Source organism: Callithrix jacchus, chromosome 16 (assembly GCF_049354715.1).
Source record: "Callithrix jacchus isolate 240 chromosome 16, calJac240_pri, whole genome shotgun sequence".
In the NCBI taxonomy this organism is placed as follows: domain Eukaryota; kingdom Metazoa; phylum Chordata; class Mammalia; order Primates; family Cebidae; genus Callithrix; species Callithrix jacchus.
The window spans coordinates 80692528-80715740 of record NC_133517.1 but is presented as its reverse complement, the minus strand read 5'-3'; the positions used below and the strand labels follow the sequence as shown (position 1 = coordinate 80715740).

Sequence of the window (23213 nt, the reverse complement as noted above, 5' to 3'; positions counted from 1 at the left end):
ATACTTAGGAATAAATTTAACCAAAGAGGCAAAACACTTGTAAACTGAAACTACAAAACACTGCTAAAAGATGATGCAAATAAATGGAAAAGGCCATGTTCAGAGGTCAGAATACTTCATCTTATTAGGTTGTCAATACTACTCAAAGACAGATTCAATGCAATACCTATCAAAATCACAATGACATTTTTTGTAGAAATAGAAAAATCTATTCTAAAATTCATATGAAATCTCAAAGAACCCTGAATAGCCAAAACAATCTCAAATGAGACGAACAAACTTGAAGGTCTCACACTTTCTGACTTCAAAACCTATTACAAAAGCTGCAGTAATCCAAAAGGATAGTTCTGACATTAAGACAGACATACAGACCAATGGAATAAAACAAAGAGCCCAGAAATAGACCCTGGCATATATGGTGTCAAGTGATCTTTAACAAGGGTACCAAGATGACTCAATGGAAATGGATAGTCTCTTCAACAAATGGTGCTAGGAAAACCAGATATGCCAAAGAATGAAGCTGGACCCTTACCTTATATACAGTACAAAGATTAATTCAAAATGGATTAAAGACTTAAACATAAGACCTGAAACCTCTAAAACTCCTACCAGAAAACAGAGGAAAAAAGCTTCATGACATTGGATTTAGCAATGATTTCTTCAATATAACACCAAAAGCACAGGCAACAAAAGCAAAAATAGACAAATTGGGAGTACATCAAATATAAAAACTCCTGCCCAGCAAAGCCAACATACTAAAAAGGCAACCTACAAAATGGGAGAAAATACATACTACAAACCACATATCTGATAAGAGGTTAACATCCAGAATATAAAGAACTCCTTCAACTCAACAAGAAAAATAAGCAAAGGACTTGAAAAGACATTTTTCAGATATACAAATCACTAATAAGCAGATGAAAAGATGCTCAACATCAGTAATTATCAGAAAGTGCAAATCAAAACCACAATGAGATTATCACCTCCCATTTGTTAAAATGGCCATTATCAAACACACAGAAAATAACAAGTGTTGACAAGGTTATGGAGAAATCGGAACCCTTGTGCAAGGTCAGAAATGTAAAATGGTGTAGCTGCTATTAAAAAACATACAGAAGTTCCTCAAAAAATAAAAGATAGAACTACCGTGCCATACCACTTCTGGGTACATGTCCAAAAGAAAAGGGAAACAGGATCTTGAAGAGATATTTGCACACCCATGTTTATTGCAGCATTATTCACAATATCCAATAGGTGGGAGCAATCTAAACGTCCATTGACAGATGGCTGGATAAGGAAAATGTGGTATATACAGATAATGAAATATTATTCAGCCTTAAGAAAAAAGAAGGAAATCCTGTCATTACTACAACATGGATTAACTTTTAGGACATTAAACTAAATAAAATAAGCCACTCGCAAAACAAAAAATGCCACTATTCCACTAACGAGGTACCTGTCATCAGACTCTTGGAAACACAAAATAGAATGGTGGTTGCCAGGGGTGAAAGAAGTGGAAAAAGGGATTGTTCAATGGATACAGAGTTTTGAGTTTTGTAAGATGAAACAGTTCTAGAAAACTACAGCACAATATGCATATAGTTAACACTACTGTAAGATATACTTAACATTTTTATGTGCTTTTTACCACAATAAAAGGTTACATAGAAAATGAAACCTGCGAGTTCAAACAAGTGAGAAGTTATTTTAAACCTGATTTTAAAAAAATCTTGAAGATGCCGACCTTGGCCTTTGACGTGAGCTTTTAACTGCTGTCGGCCTTTGCTAACAAAGCAACCACGCCTGTAGTACAAAAATAAAATATTCCTAAAATGCTTGAGGAGTATCTTCTTTTTGAAGCAGAAAATTGAACTCTATCTCTTTGTAAACACTGACTTAGTCAAAAGAGGACAGAAGGGAATGAATACCAGACACACAGGGATCATCTATGTCCCTCAAAACTTTAGTTATTTGGCATGCTGACTTCAGATTGACAAACTGACAAAGTCAACATCAACACAGATCCTATCCAAACTATTACAAATCAGAATCATAAATTCCAAATAAGTAAAACCCAAACTAATGACATCTATAGTACATATCCTCATTTCCCAGAATTTATAATTTTCTCAAAATATTAGAAATCAAGTCAAGTAGGCTAGCCTGACATACTCCCAATTCATACATTACCAAAAGTTACAGTGAGAACTGTGTTAACATCCATTTGTATGCACTGCAAAGACACACACTAGTGATGAACACTCTTACCTTCATCAAAGTCAGCATCATCCTCTGTGTGCTGAGGGAAGGGAAAGCAGTTGGTAATTTCAAGCCGATCTTCTACAACCAGGCCCAAAAGCACTCCTTGAACAACTTCAGTTCCTTGTCCTTCTTCTTGATAATGTTTGATTATCTTTAATACCACCTAAAAACACACACACACAGAAGGGAGCTTAACAACATCCTACTTTATTATTTCCTTTATTTCTAAGAAAATAAATAAATCAACCGTACTCACAGGTTTGCAAAACCACAAAATTAAATAAGAAGAATAAATAAATGTCTTACAAATCATTTCCTTTACCCTTACATAAATAATAAAGCTCACATAATCTTAATATATATCTGAAATTCCAGGAGTTTGACTATATGTCAAAAATGTCCATGTACAGCACTTATGCTCTTAAATCAAAGCTCCCCCATAGTCTGGCATCTAGGAGTTCCTTCAGCCAAATCAAACAATACACCCTCAACCTAGAGCTATTATTGAAGAAGTGATCCTGTTAACAGAAAGACACATAAATGACAAAACCATTAAAAGATACAGAGATAAAGGTCTCAATTATCTGGACACCTGAAAGCAGAGCCTTCTGACAAATTCTCATTTTGCCTTTCTCAACAGACCATCTCCACAGTCAGAGGATGCAACAACGGGAATAGGTACCCACACATATCCAATAAGAATCTAGTTGGTAACAAAGAACACAAACAGAGCAGTCTCCAGCACGATCTAGTTTTTCTCAATCGGAAGGATTTGAGGGAATGTGTTCTCTTTCCGGGTCCATGACAGAGCATAATTTTAAGGGCAAAAACTTCCCAACGCCATGCCCCCCTCCCAACTCTCTCCATCCGGGAGTTTTAACGGTTTATGTTTGAATTTCACGGGCGTGGGAAGAAACCAAAAGTCAATCACTCCAGCGGAAGTTCTAACGAACTCCTTTCATTGGCCCAAGGTCTTAAGAGAAGGTGGTGGTTCCTCCCAGGATAAAAGTCCGTGTCCACACACTTGGCCAGATTTCCCCTCTGAAATCCCCTTCCACATTCTGCATGGAAGTCTTTCTCTTCTCCTTTCCTTCTCTTTTCTCTACCTAAATAAAATCACCTTTCTGAAACACTTCTTGGGTCCAACATTTACTTTTATGCGCATACAGCACACCTGCAGGGGTCCCATCACTTATTCTTTAAGGGATAGGAGGCCAAGAACCCACAGCATTCTCTTGGGGGAGCTGTGCCTCGCCAGCACCCAAAAAAAAACCCGGTTACAGATTCATTAAACAACCTCTAATGGAATACTCAGGTCTTATATAACTCTCTCCTTGAATATTCTCATAAAGATAAAAGAGGTAACACAGTGTATGGGTGGACAAGCAATTAAAGTCCATAATAAGAATCATCATCATTAATAATTTTGTGTGTTTTTTTAGGTGGTTCCTACAACATGGGGTTAATATATATAAAGTGCTTTTCATAGTGCCTGGCACATATTATTAAGAATAGTAACATTAATATTTAATATAAGCCCAAGGCCTGAAGACCTAAAAGGCAACACAGTCAAAATTATAATGGGAAGTTCACAGAGGGAAAATAAGTTTAACAAGAAAATGACAATTTATTTGTACGTTATTGATTAGTGCTTCATTTAAAACAAATATATTATTGTTAGAAACTAATTAATGGGTGGGCCAGGCAGACACAGGGCAGGCAGCTACTTCTGCCTGCAGACTGAGCCCACAGGTCAGCTCAGCCACAGGGGTGGCAAACAAACAGCCTAGGAGGGAATCAATGTGGTTGTCAGCTAAACCTGCTCCCACAAAAGTGGAAATGAAGCTAAAAAAGGCAGCAGGAAAGGATAAATCTTCAGACAAAAAAACGTGAACAAAGGGAAAAGCGGAGCAAGGGAAAAGAGGCCAACATGGCTAACGAGGAAACTAAAGAAATTTGCCTGCACAAAATGAAGAAACTAAAACTGAGAAGAGTCCAGCCTCTGATGAGACCAGAAAGAAATAAGCCAAGTTTGATTATGTCAGAATACACCATGTCTTATCGGTGGCCCCTATTTCCCTTCTTGTACAACCCAGAGGAATACTGTTATCAACTATTTTGTAAACACAAGTTTGTGTGAGATACTGAATTATGGGAGGGTTTCACTGTCTTGAGTATCAGCTTAACATTCCATAGTTGGGGGGTTAGCTTTTATATCCTACAATACAAAGCATACTAATCGGCAATATGGAGTTACAGTTCTGCATTTAATGTCTTGAACATTTTAAATTACTTTTATTCCCACATTATTTTTTAGTAGAATTATTTCCTAAAGAGAAACACTGTTTTTGATCATGGCTCTCTCCGTCATAATGGTTGTGCACTCTGTAACATTTTTGGTTGTGGTAGTCCTGTTTTTCTAATTAACTTTGTTAATGTGCTGTGGAAGATTGAAATTTTGAGTATGTAGTCTGTATGCTATTATATTGTGAATTGGTGGGATCTATGTAACAGCTTATCAACATGCGAAAGTACTGGTTCTTGATAATCTCTTCAGGAGAATTTGCTTTCCAATTTTAAGCTGGAATGTCACTAGAATAACTTTTTAAAAATTACAACACATGGCTTTTTAGATTTTCAGTACCTATGTTCAGAATTTTGTACAAATCAACACAACCAATAAATCAATTGTGAAAGAAAAAAAAGAAACTAATGACCAGTTAATAACACATTACTGAACATGACATGACAGTCAATAATCCAATTATTTCACAGGTGCTACCCTATCATGTAATTCTCACAACAACCTTAGGAAAAAGGTACTGTTATACTCATGTTATAGATAAGAAAACTGAGGTAGAAAGAAAGTAAGTAAATGGCTAAAGGCCACACATCTAGGAAGTGGTAGAGCTGAGCCAAGATTTAAGCCTAGGTGAGGTCCAAAGCTTGTGTGTATACTTTAATAACAAGATGATTCTCATATTAGCAACTAAATCAATAATTAAAATAATCAGTAATAGACAACAGGCATGCAGTAAAAACTGTGTTATGAATAGACCCAAGACTGCACCACTAAGATATGGAACTCCAAAGGAGTACAAGCAGCCAGCAGGGAAAAGAGCTCAATATGGAGTAATACCAACCAATATGATTGGCAGACCTTCAATATTGTGAAATGAAAGAAGTGCACAAACCGTACACATTCCTTTATGAAAGACCTCTCCACTTCTTGAAAGGCATAAAAATGGACTTGATGAGTCATACAAGTATGGGTATGAGTTCCAGCCCCAGCATTTACTAGCTGCGACCTTGAGAAAGCTATTTAATCTTCCCAAGCCTTAGATTCTAATTTGCAAAATGGCACTACTTCATAGCATTACTGACACTACTAAAAATGACAAAGTATACAGAGAGTTTGCAAAGAGTCTGCCACATAAGCACTCAGTAAATGACAAATATTGTTCATTTTTGTCAATGAAATGAGAGAACTATTTAATGCTTATTCAGCATACCTCTCTGCCAAGAAAAAATATTTTTACACTTACAAAAATAGAACAAACATGGATGATTAAGAAGGAATAAACTAAACTGATAAAGAGTTACTATAAACACATCTACCAATTCATCTGGTTTACCTAGATTCCTTTATACCTACCTCCATTAATGAGATAACGAAAAAACTACTGAAATCAAAGTAAACAAGAGATGCTAGAAGATATATGAACTTAACATAGTTCTTCAGACAAATTCCAGAAGTGATTCCTAAACAGCTTATTCCTACACACACAAAAGGGAACACTGATGACTAGGACTAGCACAGTTTCACACAGAAGCCAGGTGAGGATAACCTCACTTCCAGTTATAAAGAAAATAGCAATAAAAAATTATTAATATATTTTAAAACAAATTATCCCAGTTCAAACTATATTGAAAACCGTTGGCTGGGCGCAGTGGCTCATGCCTGTTATCCCAGCACTTTGGGAGGCCGAGGTGGGCAGATTGCCTGAGGTCGGGAGTTCGAGACCAGCCTGACCAACATGGAGAAATCCATCTCTACAAATACAAAATTAGCCAGGCATGGTGGCACATGCCTGTAATCCCAGCTACTTAGGAGGCTGAAGCAGGAGAATCACTTGAACCTGGGAGGCAGAGGTTGCAGTGAGCCAAGACTGTGCCACTACACTCCAGCCTGGGCAACAAGAGTGAAACTCTGTCTCAAAAAAAAAAGAAAGAAAAGAAAAGAAAGCAAACTGTCTTAATTCTAGAGTGAATTAAGGACAATGTAACCAAACAGTACACCAGGCTTGACATGCTTGCCAAACAGCCAATGCAATTTTATGTAGTATCAATAGAAGCACAGTGCTCCAAGTAAAAGAAATAATTATTTCACCCTTTCAACACCACTGAACTGTTATCCTCAGTTCTTTACAGTGACCCAAGAGAAAATTTACCAGTAACAGTACCCAACTAAGAAATGAGAGAAGCACAAAAATCAATCAATACAAGTAAAAACCCACAAAAAAAGGTAATTACAAGAGAGAAAGCTTGTAAACCCTGTGATGAGAACCAGTTCAATGAATGCAAATCTCTCTCTAGGCAAGGGACACTCAAAAAGAGCACTTTACAAATACTGAAGAGTTCTTTGGCTACTAGAGGGTTAGTCTTACTTTGAGGTAAAACCTAAGGACCACACGGATGGTTTCTAGACAGATTTCAACTTAAAGGATAAATTCTCTCTAGTACTTTAGACTGTCCAAAAAAGAAAGCATTCAGGAAAGACTTGATCACTAAAATAATTTCCAACTTTAATATTTATGATCCTGTCATTTTAATATAATCCAATAAAGTACTCAGGGAAAAACCATTATCATCAAAACCAAGCTAGCTCATTCTTCATTGTGACATTTTATGGTCGTCCTACTTCCTACACACACTAAAACCTCAATTCTTTAGTTCAAGAAGTAATGTCGTAGAAATACCTTAGAGTAGGAGTCATTTAGAACAGGGATCCCCAACCCCCAGGCCATGAACGGGTCCTGCTCCATGGCCTGATAGGAATCTGGCTGCCCAGGAGGTGAATTGCCTAAGCTCCGTCTCCTGTCAGGTGACCGCTGGCACTGAATTCTCATAGGAGCACAAACTTACAATGTGAACTGCACATGCGAGGGATCTAGGTTGCCAGCTCCTTTGGAGAATCTAATGCCTGACAATCGAGGTGGAACAGTGTCATCCAGAAACCATCCTCTCATGCCCCCGCAACTCCCCACATGGAAAAACTGTCTTTCACAAAACCAGTCCCTGGTGCCAGAAGGATTGGGGATCACTGATTTATATGTCAAAAGGAAAGGAAATTCCTGATCAAATATAACTAAATGACATACATATTTCTGCTATTCTACATAGAGAACCAAGAATTTGCCAGGTACATATACTTCGAAGTCTCATAAATTTGAAGTATCTTTAATAAGGGAGACAGAATCCATGTTGTGCTCATTGTCTCCCCTGGTAAATGTTCTCATAAAAATGAAAGGATGTTTTGCTCACCACATCTTCAACACCTAACACAGATACTGGCACATAAAAAAAAATACTCAAAATATATTTTGCTGAAGGAATGAATGGCAAACACTTATCAATCACTTACATGTCAAGCACTGCACTAAGCGTCTTACATGCAATGACTCATTTAATCCTCACAACCACGCTATGAAGTCAGTTACATTATTTTCACATTTTACATAAGGAAACAGAGATAAGCTGACAGGGAATTCAGCCAGGGAAGTGAGATTGACTTCTGAGTCCAAAGCACTTCTACTCACTTCACAATAAATGAGTAACACCAAACTGAGAACACCAAACATGTTAACAGCAAGGCTGAAAGAGATACATGGAAAGCTTAACCATTCTTCAAAACAAAAACACTCTCCTGTCACATTTTGTTTATATGTATCACAGGTGTGGAATCATTTTTTATCCCACATTTTTTTTTTAATCCCACATTTGTGACACATATACACTCAGGAGCCCTATTTGCTCATTTGCAGCTAAGCAAAATCACCTGAAGAGCTTTTTTTTAGATAAATGAAGAGGGGTCCTCATTCTGGATACACAGCAGCGCCATCTGGGGAGCTTTAAGGTATACCAATGCCTGAGCACACTCCTGAAATTCAGCTATACGGGCTGGGTTCCCATATTGGGTTTAGTAATCGATGTCTGTTTTTAGGTTCTCCAACTTACCCTAACATCCTATTTAGTTCTAACTTTTCATGAAGTTCTACGGCCCAGCTATCCCTTGTTTTTGTTTTGTTATAACTCCTCAGGTGACTACAATACACTGTTGATCAAACCCCACGTTTTCTTTAGTCTGTTTTAAGACTTCGTGGATTGCTGAAAAGTGAAGGCACTGAGAAATACAGACCCAAAAGTGAACATGCTGTTTATAAAAGCATAAATATCACCCTAATAAGACGAATTCAAGCCCTACGTGGAAGAATCTCTACATCATATAAACAAGAGGAAAGGTAATACCAGCAACCCATCTTGAAACATTCATGTTTTCCACAGCACAGTAAGACTTACACCTTAGGGTTTGACTCCGTATCTAAGACTGTTATGAACCCATGCTGACTAGGTTTGTTTATCCTATAAATTAGTGGGTAAATGATTCTTCTATAAATTACCCCTCAAGGGACAGAAGCAAATTTGCCAACAGAAACCTAACTTATGGGATTCACCTTCTGAAATTGTCAGGTTCTGGGTCTAAATGCTTAATCTACTTGATGTGCCCTAAACAGCAAGTGCTGTTCTCTGATTAGATCAGTTGTCACTCAAACTGTTTCCCAGATTTCTGAAGTTTACAGAATCTCAAGTTGGGCAGATCTTACTAAGGAATCCCAACCTGCAAGATAGTAAACAGATGTCGGAGTGCTGAAATTACCCTGAAGGAAACAGTTTTCTACCATTGTTCATTATTCAGACTATTTGAAAAAGCAAAGCAGACTATTATGTCATCTCTAATGAACACAATAATATTTTTTTTAAGTGTCTGGCTTTTTTTAAAAAAAACAAAAACCTATCTTTGCCTAAAAGTCTAAAAGCAAAAAAGAATTTAACTTCTATGACAAGTATTCTCTGTATTACAGGGTAAAATATAAATACCAATCTAAAATAGCCAAATAAATTACACTAGAAGTCAATAAATCTAAAATTTAGAAGAGCTAAGAATGGCAGGTAAAATCTTCCATCCTTCCTAAAAGGAAAGATTTAACAGAATCTCTGAGATCTCCCTATCAAATCATATCAAAGACTCAGTTCCATGCCAGGGAACAGTTCAAATTTGACCAAATTAAATATTAAGCTTTTTGATGAACTACAGTAATCTCCCATCAAACAAAATGTCTGCATAGACTAGTAACTACAGAAAGATTTGAAATCTTTCTGCACAGAATCACCAGGCTTCTGTTATTTTGACTTCTTTCATTCCCTCATTCATTCATTCATTCATTCATTCACTTAGATATTTACTGAGTGACTTTTCAGATCAGTTGCCTCTGCCAGGTCTGGGAATATGAAACCAAATCAAACACATAGGTCTTACTTTCATGGGGCTCATATTTTTAGAACAGCAAATCTCAAACACACTGTTTCTCTTTACTCTCATACAACACTGCTGACACCAGTGGTGTGGGTTCTTTCTACACCATGTAATGTTTCAATGTGCCAAACACCAGCTGGGTATCTTACATAAAATACTTCAATTCTGACACTATCTTCCTAGAGTTAGTGTCAGACTCCAAAAGTTAAGGGCACAGACCTACAAGACTGCCCTCGCTTCAGACCCCAATCCCAAATCCAGGCCTCCAGTACCTCTGACCAACCAGCTATAAATCAGGAGTTCCCACAAAACCCACCTCAGGTTCAACAATTTACTAGAATGACTCGCAGAATTCAGAGAAACACTTTACTTACATTTATCAGTTTATTATAAAAGACATTAAAAGGATACACATGAAAAGCCAGATGAAGAGACAAACAGGACAAAATACAGGAGGTTACGGGGCAGAGCTACTCTGGGCCTGCCATCCTCCCAGCTCCTCAAAGTGTTAGGAAACCCAAAATTCATCAAATGTTGCACAAGAGTTTTTATAGAGCTTAATGGAGCTTAATCTCCAGCCCATGTACCCTCCTTCCCAGAGGTCAGTGGGGCTGACCCAAATTACCTCATTAGCATTAACTCAGGTGAGATAAAAGACAGTCCTATCACTCAGGACTGTTTTGGGAAATCCTAAATGTTTTGGGAACACGTGACAGGAACCAAGAACAAAGACCAAAGATATTTCATATATTTCAAGGCCCTTAAAAACTTAAAAAAAAAAAAAAACTCTAAAAAATTAAAAACTCTCTAAAATGTGCATGAACCCCCCAAAGATTTTGCACATTGATATTTCCTTATCAGAAACTCAAAACAAGAAATGTGTGAAATATTTCTCTTAAAAATAATCTCTAGTGGAAGCTCTGAAAAAATTAAAATTAAACACATTACATGCTAATATAAACTATAAAGAAAAATATTTTTTAAAGCAACGTAATTTTATCAGGATATAAGAATGATGTTTCCGGTTTTTGTAAAAAACTTATATTTTCAAAAAAAATTTTAATCCAGGAAAGAAGAAACATAGCTTCACATTTTTGTAAATCTTTTTAATATCTGGTTTAATAGAAAACAGATGGATAATCACATCTGCTCTTGCAGTCAACCCTTTATGATACCACACATCATGTAGCACCTGGAAACGTCCATTAAACACTCATGAAGGAATAAGAGTAAAAATGGCAAATTATGTATTATTATGAAAATAAGTTTTGACCTTGGAGACTCTCTAAAAGGGTGTCCAAGATCCTCACAGTTTAGGAACTGCTATTCCAGAATGACAATTAGAAAAATTAATGTGATTACAGATTGTGGAAATCGCTAAGAAAAGGAGAAATGTAACAAGCAGGGGCAGGGAGGCAGCCTTAACTAGGGGGATCCAGGAAGGGCTTCTGAGAGGACACCTGATCAGAGAACTGAAGAACAAGCCATCAGCCCTATGAAGACTTAGGAGAAGAGAATTCTTGATGACTATGGTTTGTAATCTTTTAAATAAAAATACTAATATTTACATTTCATAAAGTATACAAGTTGTATTTTAAGGGAAGAAAAAGGCCTCTAGATGGATAAGCACTAGGATGGGAGGGATACACGTTCATGCTTTTACTAAAATAAATGGTAGATAAATAATAAGCCCACCTACTGGCAGGAAGTCGTTTTTTTGTTTGTTTATTTTGAAACAGGATCTCCGTCTGTCACCCAGACTGGAGTGCAGTGGCACATTCCCCACTTGCTGCAACCTCTGTCTCCCAGGTTTAAGCAATTATTCTGCTTCAGCCTCCCGAGTAGCTGGAATTACAGGTGTGCACCACCACACCCGGCTAAGGTATTTTTCTGTATTTTTAGTAGAGACAGGGTTTCACCATGTTGGCTAGGTTAGTCTCGAATTCCTGGCCTCAAGTGATCCACCTGCCGGGGCCTCCCGAAGTGCTGGGGTTACAGGCATGAGCCACTATGCCTGGCAGGAACAGTTATATCTTAAAATAACATTATGCAATTAAAAACTACCAATTTCATTCAGTTTTTGTTAATGAATTATAAAACACAATATACTAGTAAAATCCTTTTAGAAAAAGTGACCATAGCTTTTAATTAGCAATATGCGTATTCCTAATACCAGGGGTCAGGGTCAATCTTTACCTAGTAAGCATGTCTATGAAGAATTCCTCTAATAAAGGTTGCAACTCCAATAAAATTCAGAGGTAAAAAGAAAACTATTTAAAGAAACATACTGTACTTTGAGGACCTGGGAGTATTTGCAGCAATGCCCTAAAATACATCAGACACAGATATAATCTGCAAAACCTAGGAGCTGAGTAATAATCCAATCTCTATTCTTAGGTCAGGATATGGAGTTCTGAACTTGTCTGAACCAGGAAAGTAGAAACTGAGACCATTCTAAAAAGCTTCTACTCTATGAAAATTGCTAGTGTGAAAGCAGAAAACAGTAACTGTAGTATCTTACAGCTAAACATAAATGCACCAAACGACTGTACCTAGTCCCAGGAATCTACCCAAGAGGAATAAAAACATCCACACAAAGACATGTCTATAAATGTTCATGGTAGCATTATTCATAACAGCTAAAAACCGGAAGCAAACCAAACCACCAAATGAAGATGCAGCACAGGTTGAGGATCCCTTATCCAAAATGCTTGGGATCACAAGTGTTTCCAATTTTGAAATATATGCATTTTCAACCATATCTTTATACCGCAGAGCAGAGAATAAACAAAAACAACAAGAACACCACACAGTGAGTAATGCACACAGGTCATCTTGGCCCCATGTGGATCATTGTGAGGAATCTGCTGTTGATATATCAAGCCCCCACTTTATTATGCTCTGTAAGCAAGCTTGCATGGGGCAATTTGGGCATGCAGGAAAAAAGAAAGGCGTAACACAGCTGAAGGAGACTGGGAGAGTCTTTTTTCCCTTGGGGACCCAGAACAAGCTGTGTGGTGTGCACCTTTGTTTTAACAACAATCCATCACATGAAGTCAGGTATGGAATTCTATACCTGTAGATCGTATCAGTGCTGAAAAAGCATCCAATTTTGGAACTTTTCAGATTCTAAATTTTCCAATTAGGGATGTTCAACCTGTATATCTATTCTATGGAATTATATTCAACAATAAAAAGGAATAAAATATCAACAGACAAAACAGGGAGGAATCTCAAAAACATGCAAAGTGAAAGAAGTTAAACAAAATGTTATGTATTACGCATATAGTTTCATTTATATGACATTCTAGAAAAGGCAAAACAATAGTGACAGGGAGCTGATCAGTGGCTGCCTGGAGCCAAGGTGAGAACGCAAACACTGACTGCAGAAGGATACCAGGAAACTCTCCAAGGTGGGGACAATATTCAATTAATACATCTTGATTGTGGTAGCAGTTAAACAACTGTTTACAATTACTAAAGTTCATCCAACTCTGCATTTAAAACGAGTGGAATTTATTGTGTATAAACACTACCTTAACTGTACAAAACTGTATAGACTTTAAAAGTCTGAAGAAGAATCAATTCATACATGCACTGACTCCCTATTTTACTGTCAATTTCAGAGTTGAAAGATTCAAAGATCCCCTGAGATACTATAGTATCTGAAGAGCTAAGAACCACAACTATAACCCTACCTATTATGTATAATATAAAATAAATCTCTAGCGACTCAAGTTTTTAATAAACCTAGGTCACCAAAAATAAATTAAATTATATTATTTTAGAAGACAAAGTACACTACTTAGAATTTTTCTATTACTTTACAGTATTTTGGAATTTAATGACATTATTTAGACAATAGACAATTTGTTTCTAGAAAAGCCTGCTTATGTAAAACAAATTCAAAGAAATCGGGAAATGTTAAAATATGTACCATCCCCCTGCCCAAAAAGATACGATATTTTTTAAAAAATCACACTACCAGACCAGGGGTGGTGGCTCATGCCTGTAGTCCCAGCACTTTGGAAGGCCAAGGCAGGAGCATCACCTGAGGCTGGGAGTTCAAGACCAACCTGACCAACATGGAGAAACCCCCATCTCTACTAAAAATACAAAAAATTAGCCGGGCATGGTGGCACAGGCCTGTAACCCCACCTACTTGGGAGGCTGAGGCAGGAGAATCGCTTGAACCAGGGAGGTGGAGGTGCAGTGAGCTGAGTTCATGCCATTGCACTCCAGCCCGGGCAACAAGAGCAAAACTCCATCTAAAAAAAAAATCACACTACCCATTATTCTACATCAAAAAGTATACTTCTCAAAGTGTGCAAGCCCTAACAGCAAACATTCAAACGTGAAGGACAGACAGGAGCTTGAAAAGATCTATGAGCCTCTTAAAATCATCCGCAATTATTTTGTATCTATGTACTTGAAGGCATTTCCCTAGGGGGGAAAACGTCTTTGTCATTCATCAAATTCCCAAAAAAGCCCATAACCCAAAAGAAAGTTTTAAAAATTAATACAGCCAGGCACAGTGGCTCACGGCTGTAATCCCAGCACTTTGGGAGGCTGTGGTGGGCCAATTACCTGAGGTCAGGAGTTCAAGACCAGTCTAGTCAACATGGTGAAACCCTGTCTCTACTAAAAGTACAAAAAATTAGCCAGGCATGGTGGCTGGCACCTGTAACCTCAGCTACTCTGGAGGCTGAGGCAGGAGAATCACTCAAACCCAGGAGGCAGAGGCTGCAGTGAGCCAAGATCCACCCATTTCATTCCAGTCTGGAGAATAGAGCAAGACTGTCTCAAAAAAAAAAAAAAAAAAGGTAATAAAAACTTATTATCTACATGCAGTTACATGTTTAAATGAAGATGAATGAGGCCGGGAGCAGGTGGTTCATGCCTGTAATTCTAGCAATTTGAGAGGCCCAAGTGGGCAGACTGCCTAAGCTCAGGAGTTCGAGACCAGCCTAGTTAACACGGTAAAACCCCATCTCTACTAAAATACAAAAATTTAGCTGGACATGGTGGTGTGTGCCCGTAGTCCCAGCTACTAGGGGAGGCTGAAGTGGGATAATCACTTGAACCTGGAAAGCAGAGGTTGCAGTGAGCCAAGACCGTGCCACTGAACTCCAGCCTGGGTGACAGAGCAAAACTCTGTCTAAAAAAAAAAAAAAGAAAAAAATGGTATGGATGGACATACTTCTTCCTTTACGCATCTGTACTTTTCCTTAGTCATAATGCAACCAAGCATGTGGTTGTTTTCAAATTAAAAAGCATCAAATAAAAAAACTAAGAGAAAAGATTTTTAAAATACAGCAATCACTGCAATTTGCTGTGTGGAGTTTCTATTTTGTGAAATTTTGTCTATTTTCTGACAGTCCTACTGAGCTGACAATGATATAGACATAATACACCTTGATTTTAGGAGGTTCTTTTGTTTGTAAAATATGAACTAAATGAAGCAGTTAAGGAGACTTGAAAGGATGAGAAGCCTACATACAAGCCAAAGCACCTGCTGATTTTAAATTCTCATCTCTTGCTGACCTGACTCCTCTTCAACTCTATGAATGTCACGGTACACACATATACAAATTACCAGAAAACATGCACACATACACACACCATCAACATAAAGAGGTAACGTCTGGACTGGTTTTCAACAAGCAGAGAGGCCTGTTTAAGAGAAGCCTAATCTATGCCTCAACAATTGAAACTTTGTCCAAACTTACTACAATAAACCTTCACCAGGAAAAGCAGGTTCCCATCGTCTTTGTAACAGACACAATTAAGGATCTGCTGAAAAGGGAAAGAAGTAAATTTAAACGGTTAGAACCACATCATCTATCATTTTTAAGCCTGCTCATCTTTTTAAACAGTTCACAGAACTAGTGGTATTCAGTGATCACAATACTATTTTAAATACACTTCAATCAAATATTAATAATCTGGTTACAGGAAGATGCTATTAGCCAAAATAGACATGAAAATAGTTTATAACAATGCTTCTCAAAGAACCCATTTTCCCCAGTCCATTACAGACCAATACTTTAGTAAAATACAATAAAAATTACTTACTAGAAGAATGAAAATTTAAAAAGAAACACACAAGCCCAGGGATATCACTTGGATATCACAGCAGTGTCAAACTACTATAACAAAAATTTCTAAACACTCTATCTTAACCCTGTGTTTATACTGTGCAGACCAGTGTTCCCAAACCATACCTATACTTTGAGTCGCACTAGTTTACAGAATCTGTAACATTAAGCAGGTAAACAATTCTTTCCCAACTCCAAAAATCAAGCATTTGGATAGACTACAGAATCAAACACTTCTTACTTATGTCGCAAAGTCTCTCAAAATACATCACCACAATAGATGTGAGCTCCAAACTGTGTAGCTACCAAACACTTTATGTAACTGTAAGCCCAGCTGCATAAGGCCGTGGCAATAGTTGAGAAAAGAGAGCAAGAAATGAATAGTTTCCTCTGCCACTGCTTGCTGCTTCTACAGGAGATGACAGGCATACTCCTCCACTGGGGTCAGATCATGACTCCCTTAGTTCCAACTCTATTCTGAACACTGTATTTTTAAGAATGGTAAAAACAGACTGGGCGTGGTGGCTCAAGCGTGTAATCCCAGCACTTTGGGAGGCAGAGGTGGGCGGATCACGAGGTCAAGAGATCCAGACCATCCTGGCCAACATGGTGAAACCCCATCTCTACTAAAAATACAAAAATTAGCAGGGCGTGGTGGTGTGCACCTGTAATCCCAGGTACTGGGGGGGCGGAGGCAGAATTTCTTGAATCTGGGAAGTGGAGGTTGCAGTGAGCCGAGACTGTGTCACTGCATTACAGCCTGGCTCCTGGTGACAGAGTGGGACTCTGTCTCAAAAAAAAAAAGAATGGTAAAAACAAACTTATTTCAGCAGCAGGGCCCACTCTGAATCACAACTTCTGTAAGACAGACATAAGACAGTACTTCATTTATTCAGTGAGTAATCCCAGCAAAAACCCCAACGTTCAAAACTCTCACTACTGTTCTTCCATTTGTTATCTAGTACACAGTAATTCCAGAAATCTTAACTTCTTTGTAAAAATGTAATGTTCGAGTGAAATAAAAAACTTTAATAAGTGCTTATACATGAATTCTTATGACTGCATACATCAATGTGATTCCCCAACCCTGTAGTCTACACAAACAGAAAAATTCTATAGCATAGTGGTGTGCGACTGGCAACTAAAATCGAAAATAAAATTTTGAGTGCCAGCCCTGTGGCCTTAGGCAAGTTACCTTATCTACCCTAGCCACGCCTTCCTCATATGGAGCTAAAGACAGTACCTACCTATCTCAAGCACTGTTGCAAAGATTAAAAAAGAATCCACTCAAACTATCTAGCACACAATTACTAGTAAGTCCTCTGTAAATGTTAGCTACTATTAAACCAACTATTACAACAAACATTTCACCTCTTTTTTCTTCCTATTATTTTTTGGAATCAAGTCCAATTTCTTTTAATTTTTTTCTATCTTTTTTTAATTGTCATATTTCACCTATTCTCATTCATTCATCTATCCATCTGTCCATCAAAGGAATATTTAATGACTAAAATATGCCTTGTTACCCTTATGGCATGGACACTTGTCTCTCCAGAGTTCATTCCTCAGAGATTTTTTTTGCAGCCTAGTAAGATGTGAATTATAACTTATTAACCAACTGATGCCCAACTCCCATTTTTTTTTAAGACATATCATTCATCTGGACATACTATCTCTTATAACACCAATACCACAAAGTTTTATAAGACGTTTTCAATTTGCATTTAAAAAGTCAATTTGCATTTAAAAGTTCAATTAAATGTACTCAAAATATTCAGTATATATATGTATGTTTATGTGCATGTAATTTTCCCTTAAAACATCACTAGTGAAAAAGTACAGTCTACAAGTTTCTCAAAAGTCTGAAATAAAAAAGATAAAGCCCAAACTCTACCAGTCACTACCTATTTCAAGAGGTCAAGCAGGATGCACAATGCCTACTTGGCTTTACTACAGTCTCGTAGCTTCTGGGAGGTAAGGTCCACAGCCTGAATTTCTCACATCAATCACTGTCAAAGAACAGCTATTGCTGTAGAAGATTTTTATTCTCAAAGAAACTGTAATGCTGCAAAATCTCCCTTTAGCATATTCTGCAAAGTCAATATCTAGACTTTCATTTAATTCTGGCTTCTTTCACTGACTGATCTGTGAACTTGGCAGTTTTCTTATTTGGTTAAGCCTAGATCATTTTTTTCTAACACTGAACAAAGAAGGTAGTTATTGCCAAAATGTAAATTCAAAAAGCAGAAAGCTGCATTAGTCTTAAATTTAACACATTTTATGGCTCAAGTGGGACAGGGTTCCATTTCATAACTGGCTGAGTCAAATAATAAATGGGATTTAAATCACTACTGGTAAGTTTTGATGTGGAAGAAATTTAAGTAACTTCAATAGGATAAAAAAAGACTTTTTGCTCCTGACACAGATGGGATTAGTTACAATGCTCCAATACATTTAATCAGTATCAACCTCCATAATATTTCAGTTTGAAAGGGCATATTTCATTATTATTCTCTTGGATCTAATGCTCACTGATGGTCCACATTTTAAAAGTTAAATCAACTAATAATTGTTGGGAAAAAGAGAAGATAGGGAATTTAGCCTCAAGAGATTCAACAGAATGGTACTAATCTCATCATAAAAATTAGTCACATGTATGTATGATGAAACAATCAAATGTAGAAATATACAACTGTAATTTAGAATTAACCATTCAGAATTGTTATACCTTCTAACACATTCTAAGTTTATTACATTCAATTTTGTTATATTCAGGAACACTGACCACTGCTTAAATAGAGAAAGGGGCTTTAGGTGACTTGGGGGCACTCTGATTGTAATTTGCTTCTGCCTCCTTGCTAAAATAATTGCAGAAGGAAACATGTATAAAGCAACTACGATTACCTCTGGGAAGAGGGTGGTTGGAAGACACGAATGACAGTCAGTTTCTTTTTACTATATACTTTTATTTTGTCTTTGATTTGTGTACCATATACATGTATTAACCAGTGAATGTGTTTAATTAAATAGGCTTAATAAATTGAAAGGGTTCCCATTTTCCTGTATAAAAAGCGTACCACAGTAAGCCCACAAGGTGATTATTCATCTTCTTCCTGGTCAAGAGTTCCTTTAGAATGAAACCAAAGATGATGCATTTCTGTGCAAAATGTAAAATGGGGGTTTTCTTCTCTCCAATAGGAAAATGTTTCTTTTTGCTTTAAAGGCTATCAGTAAACCACACTCGAAAACACCATCATTAAGAAAAAAAGAAAAAGAAAATACACTTAGATCTCACCACTTAAGAAAAAAAAACACCATCACAGGCCTTCATTTGGAGGATGAAAACAAAATGTGACAGGCAAGGCCAATTGGTGGTGGCTCACAGCTGTAAGACTAGCACTTTGGGAGGCCAATGCAGAAGGATCACCTTCAGTCCAGGAGTTGAAAACCTGCCTCATCAATATAGAGAAGCCCCATCTCGACAAAATATAAAAACATTAGCCGGGCAAGGTTGCACACACCTACACTCCCAGCTACCAGAAGGCTGAGGAGGAGGCTCGCTAAAGACCAAGGAGTACAAAGCTGCAGTGAGCCATGACTACACCACTAAATGCCAGCCTGGGCAACAGAGCAAGATCCTGTCAAAAAATAACAGGCTACGCGCAGTGGCTCATGCCTAGAATCCCAGCACTTTGGGGGGCTGAGGCAGGCAGACCACTTGAGGCCAGGAGTTCAAGACCAGCCTGGCGAACAAAGCAAAACCCCATCTCTACTGAAAATACAAAACAAAAACAAAAATTAGCTAGGTGTGGTTAGATGCACCTATGGTTCCAGCTACTAGGGAGGCTGAGATGAGAGGATCACTTGAGCCCAGGAGATGGAGGTTGCAGTGAGCTGAGGTCGAACCACTGCACTCCAGCCTGAGCAACAGAGCAAGACCCTGTCTCAAAAATACACACACAAACAATAAGTCATGAAATAAAGTTTGATTTTATTATGTGTGTAACAGTAATTTTCCAAAGGGTTGAGTTTTAGGATTACAGCTGTCCTCTGAGAGGATAACTTACTCAGCAGCACTGTCAAGTACAAAATGGAGTCTGTAAGACCAGTTATATAGGCTTTAGTGACAGTTGAGAAAGAGGGCAAGAACTAAACAGTACAGACAATGTAGTTATAAACCTGAGGAACCAAGTAAGTCATCTTAGGAAAATGCAAGGAAAACCTCAAGAAACAGTCAAAAATGATACCAGAAGCCTGCATGACTTGGGTAGTGGTATCACCAATGGACAGAAAATAAAACTAGTTGGGGACAGGAAGAAGTGGAAATATCGAGGTATTTAAAAAAAAATTCATACTAATCCTCAAGATACAATGAACATCTGTGGCACTTAAGTACTAGTTTAGGTACTATTTGGGAGGCAAACAAAAATCTTAAAATTTTATGCCAAGATACAGCTTATGTTTAAAGGGTCAAAGACTCAACGGGTTTTAAAAAATTATATTTTGACTAAGCTAATAGTGAGTTATCATTCTTTTTCTGAGTCCAATTTTTTTCTCTTATATGCTTGAGCACGGTACCAACATTAACAAGAATATAACATACTGCTCCAGAACGTCTAAGTATTCACTTCAGCCCTTTCAGTTTTGATGAAACAAGTACAGTTTGTCATCAAAGAGCCAAGTAAATTACACTACACTTTGCTATTAAACCTAATCTTTACTGGATATAACCATTTTATAGAATGATCTACCTACAGTAGTAGTTCACACACACACACACACACACACACACACACACACACAAAGCCATATTCTCTTGAAGATATTATCTAAAGCCTTGCCAAATAAAATAACATCCAAGTACCATAAACTAAGTATTTTACAAAAAAAAATTATACCAATTTTGAAAAGAAAGCAAACACAACCAAGTGTTCTGTAAGTGCTAAAATTAGGAGCTTTTATCTAAGAAACGATTTATAGACTTGATGAAGTAAAAGTGAGAAAATCTCAACACAAAAATAAGAACTTAAAAAGATTCTGTTCAAAGCTTCACGCTTTGTAGAGGCTTTTTTTCTCCAAGATACGGGCTAGGACTAAGCTCCAAGTCCAGAGCATTGCTGCCAATACTAAAATGCCTGGAGCTGCAGCAGGGGACGGTGGTTCATGTCTGTTATCTCAGCGCTTTGGGAGGCTGAGGTGGGTGGATGACCTGAGGTCAGGAGTTTGAGACCAGCCTGGCCAATATGGTAAAACCCTGACTCTACTAAAAATATAAAATTTTAGCCGGGCATGGTGGCACATGCCTGTAATCCCAGCTCTTTGGGAGGCTAAGGAAGGAGAATCGCTTGAACATGGGAGGCAGAGGTTGCAGTGAGCCAAGATCACACCAATGCACTCCAGCCTGGATGACAAGAACAAAACTCCATCTCAAAAAAAAAAAAAAAGGAATACCTGGAATTGCTCACCCAAACCAATGAAGTCCAAGATACTGAAAGAAAGATCAGAATTGTCATTATACAGAAACCAGTTGAAGCAAAAGGTGACAAGAAAACAGAAGATAAAAAATGCTTATTGTAAACCCACACCTTTTAATGTTAAATAGATGTTCGAGGCATACTCATATACATCATTTAATCCAGGCCAGATCTGCGGTAACAACTAAAGCTAAAATGTTTTAATCACATTTCATTTACTTGGGAAAACATCCAGTTTGAAATCCAACAGTAACTATTACCAACTATTAAAATCAATACCTACTGCTAAAAATCGTATCAACAGTGATTAAATAACAGTAAGAAATTACCCATTCAAGTTCTCTTTATTGTAGTAGGAAGGCCATTCACTATCTTCATATCAAACTAAGGCCTAGAGATTCTAACTGATTAAGTCCTCTCCTCCACGAGAAGTACTGTGTATGCTGCCTTAAATTATGCCCAGGAAGACAGCTATATGATAGTTTGTCATCACTAGCACACAGGTCACAAACACAGTAAGCACTGTCAAAAGGCAAAAGACAATGAATTTCAAAAAGGTGTCCGACCTTAAGGGAAAGGACCAATGCCCGGTTTATGCAGGTTTATCCAAATCTTAGGAGGAACATAAAAATCAGAAAGTCTGATCCAGTATGGTGGCTCATTCCTATAATCCCAGCACTTTGGGAGGCCAAGGCAGGCAGATCACTTGAGGTCAGGAGTGTGAGGCCAGTCTGGTTGACATGGCAACACCTCATCTCTACTAAAACTATAAAAACTTGCCGGGTACGGGAGCTCAGAGCTACTAAGGAAGCTGAGGCACAAGAATCACTGGAACCTGGGAGGTAGAGGTTACAATGAGCCGAGATCGGGCCACTGCCCTCCAGCCTGGTCAACAGAGCGAGACTGTCTCAACAAACAAAAAAGGAAAAGTAAGACAGACTTAGAATTACCTACCTAATGCAGGTAAATTGCCTACCTTAGGAACACTTACCGGTACTCTTCCCAATGCTCCTTTATCTACTGATTTTCTTTATTGATCCCCAGTACCTTAACATGTGAGCTAAGTAGTCGAAGGTTGCATTTTTCCAAACTTGAGAATATTTACAAAATTGACGTCTTATAGCTACAAATCTTCTACAATATGTCTGATTATTAAACATAAAGATTCTGATATATAAGCTTTCTCAGACATTTTAAAGCTAGAAGTCTGTAAGACACCTGAATTTTGAAAAATGTATTTCCCAATGCTCAAACAAGGAGCACAAGATTAACTATTCTGTACACACCTCAACTTCTATTTCCCCCACCTGGACATTAATCAAATCACATAAACTGTCTGTACCCACATTTCCTAATTGGTAAAATAGGGATAATGATGGTTCCTATTTCAAAGAGTTGTTGTATTGCTTCAATGCCCTAATAACTATAAAATACTTAAAACAGTAGCTGTCACATAACATCTACAGGGGTCTTAAAATGTATGAAGCTGCTGTAAAATGTAAAAGAGAATGAGTCAAGGATGGCTAGATGTGATCTGAATTCAAGTTCTAGGATATATTCACTTTATGTCTTTGAAAAGCCACTCAGCTTCCTAGAGTGGAAGAATCAAATGCATAATCCAGATAATACTACTCCGCCCAGCTCCTGGAGCTACCAAGGTACAATAAGGTACGCTAAATGATTTTTCTACTATAAAAAGTTACTCTTTATAAGCAATAACATCTTACTTGCCTAAGCAAAAAATATTAAGCAGTAAAAATGTCAGACTGCAAAATGAATTTAATC

General features: G+C 37.6%; 1 protein-coding gene across 1 annotated transcript in view; it reads right to left on the bottom strand.

Moving 5' to 3' along the window:
- EIF3H (eukaryotic translation initiation factor 3 subunit H) overlaps nt 1-23213 on the bottom strand; it is a 108762-nt gene that overhangs the window by 76342 nt on the left and 9207 nt on the right. The window contains exon 2 of the mRNA XM_002759276.7: nt 2269-2425. Coding sequence (XP_002759322.3) covers nt 2269-2425 — 157 coding nt within the window. The remainder of the gene's footprint in view (nt 1-2268; nt 2426-23213) is intronic.